The following is an 18,842-nucleotide window of genomic DNA, read 5'->3' as shown; positions in this document are numbered from 1 at the left end:
AGGTTGCCCATCACTCGTCTAGACAGGGTCGGATTTAGGTTTGATGAGGCCCTAAGCTACTGAAGGTAATGGGGCCTTTTATATGTCCAGCTGTCCTTTGTCAACAACCAATTGTGGCCGTTTTGTGTTGAAAATATGCTGCTATATGGTAATTTAAGGACCTAAAGCCATTTGCACATAACAAAATATGTATTTTATCAAAGCAATTGTTGAAAAGTCCATGCAGAATGTAGGAACTCTATAGAGTATATAGAAATGAGCAAATGTGATATTTAAAATATTTTAGGGAGCAGGCAGGGGCCCATGACTTACATCATCGGAGCCTACACAACACAAAACACTGTTGATGTATGTAGGTTTTATTTTATTTGTTTTTTATCTTTTATTTTGGAAATGTACATTCAGGTTTTTTTTCCTTTAAATGTTTTTTGGGGGTGCCCAAGAGAGTAGGGCCCTAAGCTATAGCTTGTTTAGCTTATATACTGCCTAGGGATTGCTGCGCCTGAAAAAAAAAGGAAAGGAAAAGCTCCGCCCGCCCTGCCCTTTGGCCAAGCCAAGCCGCGCCCTGCCGGAGGAGGGTGGGCGCGGGAGGACCTTCCTTCTCTTCGCAGCCCAAGCCGGGCGGGCAAAGGGCTTGCAAAGTCCCGGTAGGTGAAGGCGCTCGCGGGGTCGTAGGCGCGAGGAGCCTTGTTGCAACGCCTCCGGATGCAAAAACCCACATTTTCCCCGACTCCCGAGGAGGGAGCGCGGCGTTGTTTGGCTCGCTCCTCTCCCTCTGCAAAGCGGATGATGGAAGTTTCTCCTCCTTTGTCCGCGCCGCTCTTTGCTTTTCTCCTTCCCCAAAGCGGAACAGGACGCTGGCCAGACTCAGCCCAGCCCAGCAACAAAGCCGTTGCATGAGATCCGTTCCGGAGGGCTGTGAGAGTATTTTATTTTTTTAAAAGAGTCGTGTCTTGTGCGCAACGCGCGAACAGACGGACACGCGGAACATTGTTTTTACACGGGAGGCGCCAAAGGGCGGCGACAAGCCCTTCCACCCAAATACTGTAGTCCCCTTTCCCCAATCCTCACATATACAGTACATTCTTTTCTTTCGGAAATCTAATATATAGGACAAGACTTGTGATCTTTTAGAGATTTTTTTTAGTTTAAAACATTCACACATATTTGCAGGGCCGAAACTCCGCTTTCTGCCACCAGGGTCACACGCGCGCGCGCGCGCACACACACACACACACAGCGTGTTAGCATATACATACAAACACAAATACTCAGCTCAACACATTTATTCGTAAAGGGCATAAAAAGTAGGCGATATATTATTGGAACACAAAGGAATCCAAAGAAGTATGATGACTGTATGAACAAAGGGGAAATGAGCATCCCTTCTAGTAAAAGCAACTAGTTTGTCTAAAGTAGAGCTTCCATGTGCATCAGTTGTCTATCTGAGGTCAGGTTTTGAATTGGATTTATTTGTTCACAGGATCATTAAAAGACTACATTTCCATAAGATCAGTCAAGACCCTCTGATTTCCTTTTTAAATGATTTTTTTTTGTCTGAGACTTTTTCCCACCCACCCTTTCTTGGTTCTGTGAAAACCCTTTCAGGGAGTTTTGATGTGTAACTTTACTCCTGAGTAAGCTTCAACAAGAGCTGCTTTCAATTTTATTTTTGTTTGATTGCTCATTTTAGGAAATGATAATTTTGTAGTCATTTTAGGTTCCATGTAAGGTGAAGAAATGTTTTCTGAGAGTCTAAAGTAGAAAGTGCCCTTCCATTAAAAATTCTAATGCAGCCGGACCAGCACTTGCTAGGAAAGTTCACACACCTCTTTCTTCCCTGGGTGTAGATCATGTAAAGTAAAATGAATCAACCTTAGCATTTAAACACATTCAGAGTTCAGATCACAGAAGCATAGAATTGTAGAGTTTGAAGGAACCCCAAGGGGGTTACGTTCCAAGGCATTGCACGTTTAAGTGACACCGCGTCTATTTGGAACACAATTGAAAAAGCGTGCAAACACCACAATTGCCTGCAAACCTCCTTGCTCAAACTCCCGCTCTCCACAGGCCTCAAAGGTTTTTGCAAGGGCTCCTGGGATTGCATTTGCAAAGGCTCCTGGGACTGCTAGACACTTTTCACTCCATTTTTGCCGTTTCCGTGCTCTTTTATGGCCATTATTGCCCCTTTTCATGCCATTCTGAGTTCACGGCAATGCAGGTGAGCATGGTTTGAATGCACGTAAATGGGGAGTTGCTTGTATACATATTTTAATGTATTTAATATTCACAAGGGTAATATTAATAATCAATAATATTAATATTCAACATGGTATTAATATTCAGCATGGGAGTTGGCAAGAAAGTTGAGCAGGGTTTCAACATCAGGAGCGATTGACTACTGTAGTTTCATAAAGGAATCAAGTCTAATATGTTTACTATTTTACTGCTTTCAAGGAGACGGTTCTGAAGAGGAAGGGGAAAGTGCAGTCTGTCAAAGATCTGTAGAGAAGCCTGCAAACAGTAAAGCAATTTGGTAACCATGGAGAAATACAGTGTGCTGGCGATACTTGGAGAAGGATCATTTGGGAGAGTTCTTTTGGTCTGTCATAAAAACAAAAATCAGAAATATGCAATGAAGGAAATAAGGCTTCCTAAGGTAACTTTTATCCAAATGCTATCAGAACCTGTTTTGTTTTTTAAAAAAATATTCTTAGCTTGTGCTAAAGAGGTGAAAACATGGGAACTCTAACTGGATTTTCCACATGCCAGATAGGTAACATTCTGTCTCTGGAAGTGAGGAAAACCCCAATATAATATCCCTACAGGCCTAGTAAATTCTTAGAAAATACAAAATAGTATTTAATGTAAACTGTCTGCACTATATTTAACATATACTGATCCAGCTGCAGTTAGCCGTGGTTTTGACTGCAATACGGTAAATGCTGACAGCACAATCTCAACCATATCTATTCAGAAGTCAGTCCTGTTGAATTCAGTGGGGCTAACTCACAGGTGTCAGGTTAGGATTGCAGTCAGGTTAGGATTGCAGCCTTATCTCATCAATGTGCCATTTGTTTCAGGTTAGTTGTGCTGTTGTTTCAGTTACGGCTAACTTTAGCTGGATTGGGGCCACAATTCAAAGATCAGCAGGACCTTTATTTTGTGGAAGGTTTTTGGGTTATTGGACTATATTGTAGAGATTATATATTTTGCCTTTAAATCGCTTGCCCATTTAATTAGTGCGTATTGTAACCTCCTTTCTACACTTTAAAAACTATTTTAATATAAATTATTAAATTATTTCAGTTGTACCCATTTCCACCGTGCAGGAATATTTATGGTACACAATTTCTCTTAAGTCTCTTACTCCAGCAGACTAAACCTAACTGTTATATCTCCTACAATAACCACTTGGGTTGAAGCTGTTACAGATCTCTAATTGGAAATATTTCCATGGTCAGAGAGCTCAGCAGTGCTGGCCTATGATTAAACATTAAAAGAAATTGTAGTCTGATGAATGTTTTCTAGATATCTTAATTTGTTCCTTCATTATTGCAATAACTATATATTTTTATTTACTAACTAGCAATATATTTGTAGTCTGTCTTTGGTGCAGAGAAGTCCTGGAATGAATCTATTTTATTAGCTAAAATGAAGCATCCAAATATTGTCGCCTATTTGGAATCGTTTGAAGGTAAATATGGATGTTTAAAAACAGTTTTTTAGTATTACTAATTTTGCAGAACTAGACCTTTCTTTGTACCTGTCCTATTGGCGCTGCCTTAAAAAAAATAGCATAATAGTAATATATTTTGCATAATGGTATCTCTACTAATAAATCTTAAATTCTCTGTACATTAGCTGATGGACATCTTTACATAGTGATGGAATATTGTGACGATGGAGATCTATTGCAAAAGATTAAACTTCAGAAAGGAAAGTTGTTTCCTGAAGATACGGTAAGAATACAATACATCGGGTTATAACTGAGCACCATTTGGATATATTCATTTTCTGCCCTGGTTTAGGCTTCTAATGAGCTTCTGCACCCTGGCGTAGAATTGGAATTAGATCTACAGTTCAGCCTGGATCAAAAAACAATGGCATTCTCTCATACTTGCAGCAGCCTTGCCAAACAGGTTCGCCATCGCTGATCTCGTTAGTTGGTTAGTTAAACTTAATATGCTGCTTTTCCATGTTAGACGTTATTCCATATGCCAAAAGAGAAGTGAATTTTTTAAAAGTATGAGATAGAGATGCATAGTTTTAGAACAGAGAAACAAAATAATTAAGAATTTTTCTTGCCCAGCTTCTATAGTCCTTGCTCTAATATTTGTCCTCTAGTTTCCTTTGTCTTATTCACGATTGTGCAAGCCCATGTGTCATTTCATTTTCTTCTCTCCCCACAGATACTTAATTGGTTTGCACAGATATGCCTGGGTCTGAAATACATTCATGACAAGCGTGTATTGCACAGAGACATCAAATCAAAGGCAAGTGGAACCCACTTAATGACGGTTTTTAATATAAAATATTTTTATTAATAATAACATGAAACAACACAAACAACTATTAATGGGTATTGGTCACAGTCATGATGTGTATAAGGCAGAAAATAATAGCAGTATGTTAAATGAAATAGCCAAGCCAAACAGATGTATGAGTTACCGGCAGGGGAATAACTGTTATTAGAAAATTACCACCAGTCCTTTCATACTTAGAAATACAAAAATCCTAAGGCTAGGTCTTTCGTAAAATTCGGTGGTTTTGTATTTCTTTACTTGTCGGCTTATAAATACTTCTATCTTGCCTTTCTTCATTAAGAAGGGCTTATCCCATGGCATTTGATGCCAAGAGAGTCCACGGCCAAATGGGTGCCATGTTGTGGATTCCATTTTATTGGGAATATAATTCTGTGAAGTAGGGTGCTCCTGCAGATGTGTACCTGATTTAATTAGAGAGATGACTTAACCCCACGTACGTCCTCCTCCAAGCTGTTGTTAGCCCTGGGAGAGAAGCTTCCATTGCAATCCTACATGGGGTCTACAAAATTGATGAAAACATTTAATAGGCGTGGTATTTATTCCATAAATAACAGCTAATTCTGTGTGTCAGCTTTTTTCTAATGCTGTTGGTGTTCGTTTGGCCTTTGCTCCTCAGGGACCGTAGAATCCCAACTAATCTTACAGCAGAGTGCTGATTCACTTCTGGTTTAATAATACAGACACTGGCATGGAGAGTGATAAGTCTCAGTCTCAGTCTCTCTCTCTCTCTGTCTCTCTCTCTGTGTGTAAATGAACTCTTTTTCCTATTTCGTAACGCAGAACATATTCCTCACACAAAATGGGAAAATAAAACTGGGAGATTTTGGGTCTGCACTTCTTCTTTCCAGGCAAGTCCATATCATACTGAGGCTGGGAATTTTATAAAAATTTGTTGCTATCTGTTGTAGAAATGTTAGTCTCTTCCTAATATTACTTGTGTTTGTTTCTCTCTTTTTTGAGCAGCCCAGAGGCATATGCTTGTTCCTATGTGGGAACCCCTTATTATGTGCCTCCAGAAATTTGGGAAAACACACCCTACAACAATAAAAGGTAATAATTAATCAGAATTTCTAAGAGCGCTTATTTTAATATTGGGTGGTTCCCCCCCCCCTCCTGCCTTAAGCTAATATCACTCTTCAAACCTGTCTTTCCAGTGATATATGGTCGCTGGGATGCATTCTATATGAGCTGTGCACTCTTAAACATCCAGTAAGTACCTTTCCTTATGTTGTATTACTTCCAGGAACTGATTCAAGGTCAGTTTCTAAAAAGGCAATGTGAGAATTGACCCTTCCCTTAAATCTTCACAAATACTTTTGTGGCTTGATGTAATTGCACGCATGCCGTTAATATTGTAGGGACTATTTATGATATGCTGCAAATAGAGTTTTTTTGGGGGGGGGGCATTTACAGTGCAATCCTATCCGTATGTATTCAGACTGTGATCAATAGAGCGTACAATATGTGTTTTTAGGAGTGCTGTAATGGTGTAAGTAATAGTCTTGTATTCAGCTCTGCTGAGTGCTCTCACCACTGTGATGGCTTCTCTGTCGCAGGCTGTTCTCCTAAAAAGGGGTGGGGGTGCGGGAATGCCAGTCTTAGGGCTGGTATTAATGTCAAAAAATAAAAAAATAAAATGATATTTATTGCTGTTCCAAAATACAATGCACAGCTCCCCTAACAGCAGACTCAAAGAATGCTATTTCTGAAGATTTGTAGACTGGTCAGTTTACGTAGAATGTAGCGCCAGGTCTTTTGCATGCATTTGTATGAAGATTATGATTAATTTGTATACGGCAGCTAGATCTATGAGGCATTTTAGTACAGTAAATATTTAATGCAAGTTAAATCATCTGCTCTCCCCCCCCCCCATATCTGTTCAATTTAGTTTCAGGCCAATAGTTGGAAACATCTTATCCTTAAGATATGTAAAGGATACTACAATCCACTTCCACCTCATTATACTTACGAACTTCAGTATTTGATAAAACAAATGTTTAAAAAGAATCCCAAGAACCGTCCATCAGCTACCACAATTCTTGCAAGAAGCTGTCTGGCAAAGTGTATTAGAAATCTTGCTTCAGCAGAGGTACTACTTCGACTTTAGAAAACTGAGCATACATTTTTATAGACAGAAAATTATCTTTTAGTATTATGGTTTCAATGAGATTATTATTTAATTATGTGTGTGTGTGTGTGTGTACATAAATATGGATTGTTTTTTATTTTAATGCATTCACCATATAAGTGGAGGATTGACGTTGTTCCCAAGTGATTATCTTTGGGCTCTCCTTTTCGAATGATCACTGTGGCATACACCACATTTTCCATTACTTTTTAAGTTAATTACACCAAGGAGTTTGGACTTTTTGTCAGAAACTAGGATTCTCTTTCGTAGCATGAAATACAATTGTGGAGCAGTTGTTCACAAGTATGCTAAGATATTTGTTCACTTCAGATAGCAAAATAAAGATACCTAGTGCATTTTGTTCAATTATGAATATTATTCTTCAACCCTTTAAAGGAGCAAGCAAAACATGCAAGGAGCAAGAGTTATGATTCAGAATCAGAGGCCATTGCCAAGGGTTTCTGTGAAATTGGATTGCAGAAAGCAGGTGAGGATAAATAAACAACCATGAAATTCTAAAGTGATCTATTAACTAACATTTGAGTTAAATTCTGACATGGTTATCATGGGGCTTACGTGTTTCTCATATTTTAAGTCATCCCTACAAAATAAGCCATGGCAGGATTTTCCTGAGTTGAAGAAATATAAGACATACCCCAAAAATAAGCCGTAGTGGTGGGAGCAGGTCTGGATGGCGCCATGGAAGAGGAAGATGCCTGTAAGCGCCCGGAATCGGCTGCTGCTGCCCCTCCAAAATGTCCAGCAGCATGCACCGCGCCAAGCGCTGACCCGGCGGCGGGACGCAGCAAGAGCCGCAGCGCGCGCTGCTCCGAGCCCCGACCCGGCGGCGAGACCCGGCAAGAGCCTCAGCGCGCGCCGCGTGGAGCCCCGACCCGGCGGGACCCAGCAGCGTGCCCTGCTGAAGCGCCGACAACGCGCGCAGCAGCCGCCAGTTCCGGGCGCCGAGCCGCGACAGGAAGAGGAGGGACGCAGCGGGACGCAGCTACAACGACAAAAAACACCCGGCCGAGCCTTCATTGGCCGCCGCGGCTGCCACTCGCTGGTCCCTCCTCTTCCTGTCGCGCGCGCTGCAGGTCCCGCCGGTCCCGCTGCTGGGTTGGCGCTTGGCGCTGGCGCTGCGGGACGCAGCAAGAGCCGCAGCGCGCGCTGCTCCGAGCCGGGATCCGGCAAGAGCCTCAGCGCGCGCCGTGTGAAGCCCCGACCCGGCGGGACCCAGCAGCGTGCCCTGCTGAAGCGCCGACAACGCGCCCAGCAGCGCAGCAGCAGCCAGTTCCGGGCGCCGGACAGGGGAGGTACCATACTGTAATTTTTTAAAAAAATAATAAGACACCCCCCGGCTTATTTTCTTGAGAAAAAAAGATTATAAGACATGACTTATAATATGAGAAACACGGTACCTTAGTGGTCATAAATTACTTCTCTGAGACTACAATCCTATACATACTTCCCTGGGAGTAAGTTCCATTGAACGGAATGGGTCTTACTTTTGAGTAGACATGCAAAGAATTGTGCTGAGAATTTTGTGAGCAGTCTTGCCAGCAGTGCCAAATACAAGAAATATACTGCAGGGAAGACTGAATTTAAAGTATTATGATGTGTGTGTGTTTTTAATTTCCAAATAAAAATATACACTATAACTTTGGTCAGATGATACAATATCTGGAATCCTGTGTTAAGGAAATATATTGGGGGGGGGGACAACTGTAAACGCTCCTAATGGATTTTAATAAAACATTTCACTAGGGAAGGATGAGGCCTCCCTGGAAGCTGTTTTACAAAACCCTCACAGACAACAGTGGGAAAAGGGAAGATCCAGTAGTGTCATCAAAATTCTGGAAAATGCATCTTTACTTACTTCCAGTATTATAACCAAGGAGGATACAAGTAAGATAAGATTCAGTATATTTGTTTGCGTTATTTGCTGTTAGAAATAACAGTTGCTATTAAATATGGTATTCCTATCAAATTATTTCAGATTCTACCCCAAATAATCCCAAATTAGAGTCCATTTCTGCTTGCCTCATGAAACCATCTAATTAGTGCAGTGTTTAATTCCTCCTTGAGATTCTGTACCGATCAGTAGCAACTGTTTTAATTTTTCAATCGCGAGGAGCCAGGCACATCCAGCCTTCGTAGGCTAGCTCTCCATTTGCATGGCACCACTTGTGAGGTACTGTTTGCTGCAAGTCAGCCAACCTAAATCGCCATTAATGCCTGATGAAACTCTGACAGACCAATCAGTGAATTCCAGTTCAGTAATTTCACACACTTGCTGCCCTTTAAACCAGGGGTGGGCAGCCTGTGAGCTGCTCGGTGGTCTTTTCTCTAAATGGTTACTTTTATTTTTGGCAACTTGATGTGGGTTACTGTCCCAACATTGTCATGTCTTATTATTTGTGTGAAAAGGTGGTGACGTAAGAAGATATGATGAAAATGTCACACGAAAGCAGTGGACCAAGGAGCCTCCTGAAACCTTGATGAATATTCTTCGCAATGCTGATGTTAGCTTAGCTTTTAAAACATACACAATCTGCAAAGGAGGTAAATCATAATGGTGGCAGGGGTTAATTTGGGTTAATTTGCTGGTCAGGGCCCCAATCCATCGATCAAGGATGAGGAACCTTTTAGGCCTGGTGGACCGGATTGCTGTCTGTTCTCCCACTCCCACAGTTCAACTTCGACAGGTGGGCTGGACAAGCCACTTGTCAATTCACCTGGCATTATATGCCCTGCCCACCTGTCAGAGTCGCTTGTGTATCCTCTTCCCAAGTACCTGACAGCCAGCTGGTTGTTAGGCTCTTCAGAACCGCAGTATAGGGGGCTTTGCCTTAAGCTTAAAAAAAATTACAAGGCAAAATTAGACAAGATCAGTCTAGTGCCGGTGGCGAATAGGTCTATGAATGTAATGGTGAATATTTAAAAATAAAGGGTTGTATCCAATCACATAAAGACTTCTTGTGTAAGGAATTTTACCTCTCTCTGCCTCCCTGGTAAAGGTAAAGGTAAAGGGACCCCTGACCCTTAAGTCCAGTCACAGACGACTCTGGGGTTGCAGCGCTCATCTCGCTTTACTGGCCGAGGGAGCCAGCGTTTGTCTGCAGACAGTTTTTATGGGTCATGTGGCCAGCATGACTAAGCCGCTTCTGGTGAAACCAGAGCAGTGCATGGAAATGCTGTTTACCTTCCTGCCACAGAGGTACCTATTTATCTACTTGCACTTTGACGTACTTTTGAACTGCTAGGTTGGCAGGAGCTGGGACCAAGCAACAGGAGCTCACCCCATTGCGGGGATTCGAACCACTGACCTTCTAATCGGCAATCCCTAGGCTCTGAGCTGGTATGCAAGGGGTGTGCAAGAAGAGATGGGGGACGGAAAGTTTCATTGCAAAAATCCTTGCACATATGGCACAACCTTTTGGATACAACCCAAAAGAAGAAATCTCGGATAATGGTTATAAAGAGGGGGAAAGCAACAGAGGTTTCTTTGTCATTGACGCAAGCTTTCACCTCTTAATGAGATAGACTTTTACATGAACAAAACAGGAAATGAAATGAAACAGGAAGTAATGATGGAGTAAAATACATTGTTCTTATATTGAACTTAATACTGAAGCTGTTTAATCATTGGGACAGGACTGATAATTCCTGTTTTCATTTTGCTGATTTTAAAGGCTCTAGTGACCTCCTGAGAGGACCACTTACTGAAGATATGAAAACATCTGATGAACCAGATGGTGAAACTATTATGGAGGATGCAGAGAGACTTGAACCTAGATCAGATGACGAGGACACGTATGTTCAAATACAATTTGAAAGCTTTATTCTTGGAGGTTTTTTTATATCTTGAAACAACAGCTCCAAAAGAAACATTCCTTATTTAAAACCCAACTATCTATAGTTTTGTGTCATTTTCTAACATCACTTGCTTTTGAAGTTGCAGCAGTGTTAAGAAGCACCATCTTGAGGAGTTTCTGCATGTGAAACTTTAGATCAGACATCCCCAAACTTCGGCCCTCCAGTTGTTTTGGATTACAATTCCCATCTTCCCCGACCACTGGTCCTGTTAGCTAGGGATCATGAGAGTTGTAGGCCAAAACATCTGGAGGGCTGCAGTTTGGGGATGCCTGTTTTAGATCCTGCCTTCTAATTGCAGTCTCCCTCTCCATTTGTTAAGTCACTTCTGGAACTTAGGGGATATTTTAGAATGAATTGTCAGTACAGGAAGCTATGGGTCATGTAAATCTACGGTATGTTTGTTACATGGCCACCGGTTCATGTAGTCTCTAGAATCCAAATATGCCAGTGGTGGAGAGAAGTGTCAGCCATTTGCAAGTTACGTTCTATGTCTAGAAACATATTGAAGAATATTCAGAACAGAATGATAAAGCTGATATGAGATACATGAGTGTTTTGTGAAGGAGGAACTAGGAATATTTAAGTGGAGGACATCATAGTAATTTCAAAAATCTAAAACACTGTGTTGAGGAAGAAAAAAAAACCCACCCAAGCCTCTCAAGTCCTTATTAAAGAAGTGCTGTGTACACCAAAGATAGATACTTCCTCTACAACTTCCATCATGGCCGATCTTTGTCCATGTTGGCTGGGACTGGCGGGATTTGGAGTCCATCTACATCAAGAGGGTCCTGGTATTCGTACTGAATTAAAACAGCTTAAGTTTGGATATCTAGAAAAATAACTTTGATTGGACAGCAGAACAGATTGTTCTGGAAAAATAGTAGAATCTACAGGACTGTTTTTATGGGTAGAATATCTTACGTGGACACTTGGAGTTCATTGCAGGAAAGTAGAGGCCCTTCCATTTCTTTAGTCCGATTATTTTTTAAAAACCATGTTAAAATTTGGCTCTTTTGCTTTCATTTTGTAGGGATTTCGAAGCAGATGATGATCCAGACTGGCTTTTTGAATTAAAAAGGATGACCAAAATGGAGAGTGAATAAATAATTGAATAATGGAGGAAGTGAAGAATTTGGTACCATCAGATAACCAAATGTCTTGATGCAAAAAATGTTGCTCAACAATTTGAAAGTTCTCCATTAGCATACTAGCTACAGTGATTCTGGATGAAATTCTTTGGACACCAGTGTACTGGCTAAGCTTTTGTATTTTGGAGTGGTAGAGAAGTATAGCACTTTCAGAATAAATGTGAACATTCATCTTCCTAAGGTGTTGTTTCCTATATAAAGGTGGGGTGTTTTTTTGTGTTTGTTTGTTACTGTGTTATGTAGTTTGTGTTTTTCTACTGTAAACCACCCTGTGATCTTTGGATGAAGGGTCCTATATAAATGTAATAAATAATCCAAATAGTAATTCAAATGCACAAGCTGGTAAAGGCAATTTTAGCCTTCTAGCTGAGTTAACCCTGTACATTTATAATGCCTTTCTTAAGGTGCCAAAAACACTGGGTGGTATTCAACCAAGTTTTACTCAAAGCGGACCTAGTAAAATTAAGGAACATGACTAAGTTAGGTCCGTTACTTTCAATGAAACAATTCTGCATAAAATTTAGTTGAACACAGAACACCATCTACTACAACCTGTTTACTAAGTTCTTGGGAAAGGCTCTATTGGAACTGAAATTTATTTGAGAACTAGACCAATGGAAGGATAAACACAACTTTCAAACTCCCTTTCTGTTCACAGGTACATGTGCCTAAACTTTTTTTTACTGTAACCTCAGTGAGGCTTACTTCAAAGCACACATGCATCTGCTTGCCCTGTTTGTCGGTTCAAGGAAGTTATTCTGCCTATACATCCTAAAAGCCATGTTCCTGTATGTCCAAAACTTTGCTGGAATGCTAAGCAAGGACAAAATTTTTAAATAGATCTTAGCTGATTCCTATAGATGCTGTTGGTGTTTTTGTTGTCATTCACCCCCCCCCCCCGGCTTGCCACCCTGTGCGGGGAAGCTGCTCTTATCACCCTAAATCTGATGCTGGGTTCTCAGGAGCTGGATCCTGCGTGCTTTTTTTACTCGCCCTGGTGTGCCTTGAATTGTCTCAAAGGGCAGGTGTGGGTGGCAGCGACCCCTTCCCCGCCCTCCCTTCCCTCGTGCGACAGCCAAGGCGTCATAGAGCCGCGGGCTGCGGAACCGGCCCGCGCGTCTTTTTTTCTCTCCGTCGCCTTGGCAACGCGGAGGGCGGGGAGGAGGAGAGGGCCTGCTCCCTTCGCGAGCGAGGAGGACGAACCACACGGAGGGACGCGCTTAACCCCACCGCCCACCCTATGGCGTTTGGGTGCCCCGCTTTGGAGACAACCCCCTACATGCGGACTCGGAAGCCGGCTCGCCGGGTAACCCGCGCGTAAAAAACGGAGGGTCGCCTTCCCGAGGCTGCCGCCGCCGCCGCCTCAACCGCCACCCGCCCCTTTCCCCGCTTGTGGGTTCGCCTCCGTTAAAGCAGCGACTTTGTGGGGGTGGGGGGGGTGCACTGCCCTCTTGGTTACATGAAGCCTATCGCCAGTGCCCGCTACCCTAACCCTACCCTATGCTTGGTTTCGAGTATGCATTTTGTGTTTTTTAATCTTGCCTTTTTTTCTGCTGCTAACCGCCCCAGAGATCGACGGGTGGAAGGGCTAAGGAAGAGAAAGGAGCGCAGTAAAAAATTTGAAGCGGTCACAAAACTTGATTGCAGAGTTATTCAAAATCCTGTTGGAACTAGTTTCATTATTTCAATTATCCAGCGAGATCAGCTTCTCAAAGTCTGATGACCAGTGCTTTCCCCCCCTAAAAAAATGTTTAGGGGTACTCTCATTTTCCCACTCAGATTGAAAGACTGCCCCTCAATGAGGCCAAACTTGGATCCACAAAATGTTTATATATTAATAATAATAATAATAATAATATATTATTATTATTATTATTATTATTATTATTATTATACCCCGCCCATCTGGCTGGGTTTCCCCAGCCACCCTGGGCGGCTTCCAACCGAATATTAAAAACATTACAGCATCAAACATTAAATACTTCCCTAAACAGTTGTCTTTTAAAAGTAAAATAGTTGCTTATTGCCTTGCCATCTGCTGGGAGGGCATTCCAGAGGGCGGGTGCCACTACCATGAAGGCTCTCTGTCTGGTTCCCTGTAAACTCACTTCTCACAATGAGGGAACCGCCAGAAGGCCCTTGGCGCTGGATCTCAGTGTCTGGGCTGAATGATGGGGGTGGAGACGCTCCTTCAGGTATACAGGACTGAGGCTGTTTAGGACTTTAAAGGTCAGTACCAACACTTTGAATTGTGCTCGGAAACGTACTGGGAGCCAGTGTAGATCTTTCAAGACCGGTGTTATGTGGTCTCGGTGGCCACTCCCAGTCACCAGTCTAGCTGCCGCATTCTGGATTAATTGCAGTTTCCGGGTCACCTTCAAAGGTAGCCCCACGTAGAGCGCATTGCAGTAGTCCAAGCGGGAGATAAACAGAGCATGCACCACTCTGTTAAGGCAGTCTGTGAGCAGGTAGGGTCTCAGCCTGCGTACCAGATGGAGCTAGTAGACAGCCGTCCTGGACACAGAATTAACCTGTGCCTCCATGGACACATGTTTAGGGGTCTGCGTCCCCCCAGGAAAAAGGCATTGCTGAGAACCATTGACACATGCAGCGTTGCAGATTCCCACTTTGGGAACTGCTGCATGAAAAAGTGTGCTCATGCTACCAAGTGGCCTATATTTGAGAAAAATGCTTCAATTTTTTTGGGGGGGGTGGAGGGGCTACATTTATACTAACAAGAAGTGGGATCTTGAATGACTCGGGTGGCAAATGGATATTTATTCTCCCTGGGGTAGTCATCAAACTATTTTTTTTACTCAGGAGTAGATCTGTTGAAATGAATGAACATGATTAACTTAGGCCTATTCATTTCAGCAGGTCTAGTCTGAGTAAATTTTATGTGTTATTTAGTACATTTTTATATCCAGCCTTTTCCACTTTGTGGAATTGAAGGCAGCTCCTTCCATCCAAGCAAGTTCCAGACAGACCTGCAAGGTGGCTGCAAACCTGTGCTGTGGGTTATAGAGTGTCCACTTACACATTGACCCAAAGAAAAATGAATGCATCATCAAAGAAAGAGGATGCTGGTTTTACATATCATTTGTGCGCACACAATAATATGTATGGTAGAAATAATTGCTGTAATTGAAACAAGTAAAATACATCTCACCATTGTTTGGAAATATCTGACCAATCTGCTGTTCAGGTGCAACTTCAGGACTCTTAACTGTCTTTTCTTAGAGATGTTTATCTTTAAACCAGACTGTCCTTCGAATTAGAGCAGTGTTTCTCAAACTTGGGTCTCCGGCTGGTTTTGGGCTACAGTTGCCATCATTCGTGCCCACTGGTTTTGCTAGCTAGGGATAATGGGGCTTGTAGTCCAAACAGCTGATGTCCTAAGTTTGGGAAACACTGAATTAGAGGAAGCCTTTAAACCAGGGGTCCCCAGACTTATCGGGCTTCGGGTCGGTGCCCGCCGCGCCGACTGCGCGGCGGGCCGGAGAGTAGGGGAGTGCGCGCGCAGCGGGCCGGAGGGCGGGGGAGTGCGTGCCCGTGCGCATGCGCACACGCACACGGTCGGGGAAAATCGCCGAAAATCGCTTGTGCGCACGCGTATGGGCCTCCCCCAACCCGGAAGTGCATCGGAAATGACCTCTTCTGGGTCGGGAGAGGCCCATACGCATGCGCACAAAGAATTTTCGGCGATTTTTTGCCGATTTTGAAGATCGCTGCCGCGCGCCGTAATAGCGGGCGGCGGCAGCGGGCGGCGGGGGTCGTTGCGGGCCGGATTGGGAGGCTAATTGGGCCGCATCCGGCCCGGGGGCCGTAGTCTGGGGACCCCTGCTTTAAACAGAAGAGTTTTCTATCTAAAAATAGAACATGTCAGTACTCTACCCTGGGACCACAAGCAGCAACATGCTCTTTTCATTTTACTCCAGTTTAAGGTTACCAGATGTCCCCATTTCCCGGGGACAGTCACCGGATTTACAAATCAGTCCCCATACAAAAGCCTATCATTCCTACTGAAGTTTAAAAGTGTCTCTGGATTCATTGAAAAAATCCAGTAACCTTAGTTTAATTAAGTATTGTATGGAATAGAGCAGCTTTTTGCCAACTTGGTGTCCTCCATATGTTTTGGACTACAACTATCCTCAGTCCCCAGCTAGAGTTTTAGTCCCAAACAACCGTTTGGTAAAGGCTGGAATACAGGATGTGTGTGTATTTCACAACAAACAGGATGAGGAGGGTTCTTCTGCATGCCATTTATGAATCAGAAGTATATTTCTTTCACATGTGCAATGGGTGTAGCTCCCACAGACAATGTGATGATAATCAATCTTTAATAAAGGCAATTCTCCCCAAATCTATTAGTTTCATCGTTTCACTTCTAATGGAGTAGGTGTGTGAATACCCTCTTAATGTTTCGGATTGTACCTAATCAACATTTTTTAATCTTTGTGGGACAAACTTCTGAAACAATTGGTAGAGTCTGGTTTCCTAAATGTTTTTGTATGTATGATGAATTAATGTTTACAGTTTAATAAAACAGTATCTTATGAGTTTGTAGATACAGTGGTACCTCGGTTTAATAACAGCCCTGCTTAAGAACTATTCGGTTTATGAACTCCGCAAAACCGGAAGTAGTGTCCCGGTTTGAGAGCTTTACCTTGGTCTAAGAACGGAATCCGAACGTGGAAGGGCACCGGCGGTGGGAGGCCTCATTAGGGAAAGTGCGCCTCAGTTTAAGAACTGTTTTGGTTTAAGAACGGACTTCCGGAACGGATTAAGTTCGTAAACTGAGGTACCACTGTATTAAGTATCTATCACTTAAATATTTTTGTTTTACAGACATTTCTCTAAATCCACAACATGGATGAGTATGAAGTGATTAAAATGATTGGAGAAGGATCCTTTGGCAAAGTATTCTTGGCTAAAGGAAAGGATAACAATCAACCATGTGTTATCAAGGAGATCAATTTAACAACGGTAAATAATCTCTCCTCCCACCTGTCCCAAATGCACTTACCTTTTAGAGTGATGTTACGTATATCATCTACACCAGGCAACCCCAAACTTCGGCCCTCCAGATGTTTTGGACTACAATTCCCATCTTCCCCGACCACTGGTCCTGTTAGCTAGGGATCATGGGAGTTGTAGGCCAAAACATCTGGAGGGCCGCAGTTTGGGGATGCCTGACTACACTCATGATTCATGACATAGGGAATTGGATATAGTTAGTTTTGGAATGGTTTCATATTTATCCATCTTTATGTATATGTGTGATCAAAACAAAATAAAAAAGTAGATATTTAAATATTCAATACTATATAATAAAGTCTCTAAATTTCATCTGAAAAAGGGACAGTAATAATCACATGCTTCTCCTTCCTTGTTTCTCAACCAATTTAGATGCCAAGAAAAGAAAAAGAATGCTCTCAGAAAGAAGTCGCTGTTCTGTCCAAAATGAAGCACCCTAATATAGTAGCTTTCTACACTGCCTTTCAAGGTCTCATTTTCTATGGCTTTGTTTGTTTGTTTGTTTGTTTAAAAAAAAACTCTCAGGGTGAGCAGATGCAAAAGAGGACAGGGATTGTGTACCTTTAATAGTTGTGTAGAAGAAGGATTTTCAGAAGGTATTTAAATAAATTATTTCTGTCCCAGTGGTGGAAAATTAACAATCTGGGAATATTTTTTTACTTCTCACAGTGGACCATTGTGCATTTAATTTTGGGTGGTTTAGGTTCTCATGCAGAACTATGAAAAGTGGCTCCTTGCACATGTTTGAACACAGGATCACTATTGTCCTTTGCTTCTAGTTACCCTAATGCTGTGTATACCTAGTGTAGGGTGGGGGTCAAGAGGTGGGAAATCTGTAATATCAGTATATTGGAGATAGCCAGATCTTAATCTGTTTGGCATGAAATATGCATCTTGGTGTTGTGAGCCTGAGAATTTGGAGTCTTTAGTTGAAATCACTATTCCAAGACAGATTACCTGACTGCACTACTCATAGAAGGAACCATGCACAGTACAAACATTAAACTTTAAATGACTTAAAGCATTTTTTGAAATAGTGATGGTGGCAAGATTTTTTTAAATTGATTTATTGCTTTGGTTAACTTTGCTATATCAGTTGCTGTGAAAGCGGTTAAGTGCTGTATTTGTAAATACAAAGTTTGTTCATAAGCTTAATATACTTTTATTATAGAGAAAAATAAGTTATATATTATTATGGAATATTGTGATGGAGGTGACCTAATGAAGAGGATAATTTTGCAGCGTGGAGTGTTATTTGATGAAGACAAGGTAGGTTTGAATTTTGAAGAACTGCCTTTCCTTGCATTCTTCCATTCAATTATTTATCACAGAAAAAAAGGACAAGGAGGAGATTAGCACCCTACCTTTCATTTTCTTTTATTTACCAAGTCATTAGTGCCATAATAATTTGTGTGTCTGGATGTTGTTGGGGTACCTTTGTATGACCAATGATCAGGGAGATCCAACGACATCCAGAGAACCACAGGTTCCCTGCTCTGCTTTAAAAAGCTGGCCTCAAACTGAAGTCCTGGGTGCAAATTTTGGATTTGCTGGAACAGATGGACCTATTCTGGACTGGGCTTACTGAGAACTACAGAAAATGTGAAGTGTGCCTGCTACTCAGGGTGAGTGGTTAGGAAGTTGTTTGACTCTAATCCCAGAGAATGGCTTCTTCTATTAACTAGATGTCTAAATGTATGTTCTGACCTTGTAGAATAGATAGTTGTGTCCAGGTTATATGTCAAGAGTGAGGTTGGAATCCCCATTTCCTGCTTTTTGATGAAGAGATGTATATCTTATTTTTTCTGATATTTACTGTATACGATATTAAATTCATCATTTTTTTCCTGGCATATGTACCTTTTAAAGGAAGTCCCCCCCCCCGCCCTGGTAGAAATTACAGTGGTGGTGGTTTATGGGGTATTTACATTTTATCTTTGCCTATAGATCTTGAATTGGTTTGTGCAAATCTCCTTAGGACTGAAGCATATACATGACAGGAAGATTCTGCACAGAGATGTAAAAGCACAGGTAAGTCAAAGGGGGAGTGCCTTTTCCCAGTTGTGGTTGGTATGTCAGCTACAACTGTTCTTGTACAGAGATCCA

At 42.1% G+C, this 18,842-nt stretch overlaps 2 protein-coding genes across 5 annotated transcripts in view; both read left to right on the top strand.

The window, feature by feature from the left end:
• The first annotated feature begins 530 nt into the window (after positions 1 to 530).
• On the top strand, positions 531 to 11,875 carry NEK3 (NIMA related kinase 3). 3 transcript variants are annotated; one of them, XM_035110233.3, is made up of 14 exons: positions 531 to 647; positions 2,458 to 2,659; positions 3,590 to 3,697; positions 3,865 to 3,962; positions 4,413 to 4,496; positions 5,328 to 5,395; positions 5,511 to 5,597; positions 5,702 to 5,756; positions 6,436 to 6,636; positions 7,072 to 7,162; positions 8,440 to 8,580; positions 9,103 to 9,237; positions 10,368 to 10,488; positions 11,582 to 11,875. In XM_035110233.3, the coding sequence occupies exons 3-14, from the start codon at positions 3,655 to 3,657 to the stop codon at positions 11,652 to 11,654; spliced, it is 1,197 nt and encodes a 398-aa protein (XP_034966124.3). In that variant the 5' UTR covers positions 531 to 647; positions 2,458 to 2,659; positions 3,590 to 3,654; the 3' UTR covers positions 11,655 to 11,875. The 3 variants fall into 3 exon arrangements, with proteins under 3 accessions (XP_034966124.3, XP_034966122.3, XP_088523284.1); XM_035110231.3 differs by having other exon boundaries at positions 543 to 647; positions 3,604 to 3,697; XM_088667158.1 differs by lacking the exons at positions 531 to 647; positions 2,458 to 2,659; positions 3,590 to 3,697; positions 3,865 to 3,962 and adding an exon at positions 3,983 to 4,142.
• An 890-nt stretch (positions 11,876 to 12,765) lies between these two features.
• Positions 12,766 to 18,842, top strand: part of NEK5 (NIMA related kinase 5) — a 23,932-nt gene continuing 17,855 nt past the window's right edge. The window contains exons 1-5 of one of the 2 annotated variants that reach the window (XM_035110228.3): positions 12,766 to 13,005; positions 16,548 to 16,685; positions 17,109 to 17,205; positions 17,908 to 18,005; positions 18,684 to 18,767. In XM_035110228.3, the coding sequence (XP_034966119.1) occupies positions 16,569 to 16,685; positions 17,109 to 17,205; positions 17,908 to 18,005; positions 18,684 to 18,767 (396 nt within the window). In that variant the 5' untranslated portion in view covers positions 12,766 to 13,005; positions 16,548 to 16,568. The remainder of the gene's footprint in view (positions 13,006 to 16,547; positions 16,686 to 17,108; positions 17,206 to 17,907; positions 18,006 to 18,683; positions 18,768 to 18,842) is intronic. The other variant, XM_060272381.2, reaches the window with a different exon arrangement.

This window comes from Zootoca vivipara, chromosome 3 (genome assembly GCF_965207765.1).
Source record: "Zootoca vivipara chromosome 3, rZooViv2.hap1.1, whole genome shotgun sequence".
In the NCBI taxonomy this organism is placed as follows: Eukaryota; Metazoa; Chordata; class Lepidosauria; order Squamata; family Lacertidae; genus Zootoca; species Zootoca vivipara.
The sequence above is the reverse complement of the archived record's forward strand: the minus strand, read 5'-3'. Positions and strand labels throughout refer to the sequence as shown.

Coding starts and splice junctions, on each gene's coding strand:
- NEK3 (XM_035110231.3), top strand. CDS start 2,543: ATGGAGAAATACAGTGTGCTGGCGATACTTGGAGAAGGATCATTTGGG. Junction 2,660..3,603: donor AGGAAATAAGGCTTCCTAAG/GTAACTTTTATC, acceptor ATATATTTGTAG/TCTGTCTTTGGTGCAGAGAA. Junction 9,238..10,367: donor ATACACAATCTGCAAAGGAG/GTAAATCATAAT, acceptor CTGATTTTAAAG/GCTCTAGTGACCTCCTGAGA.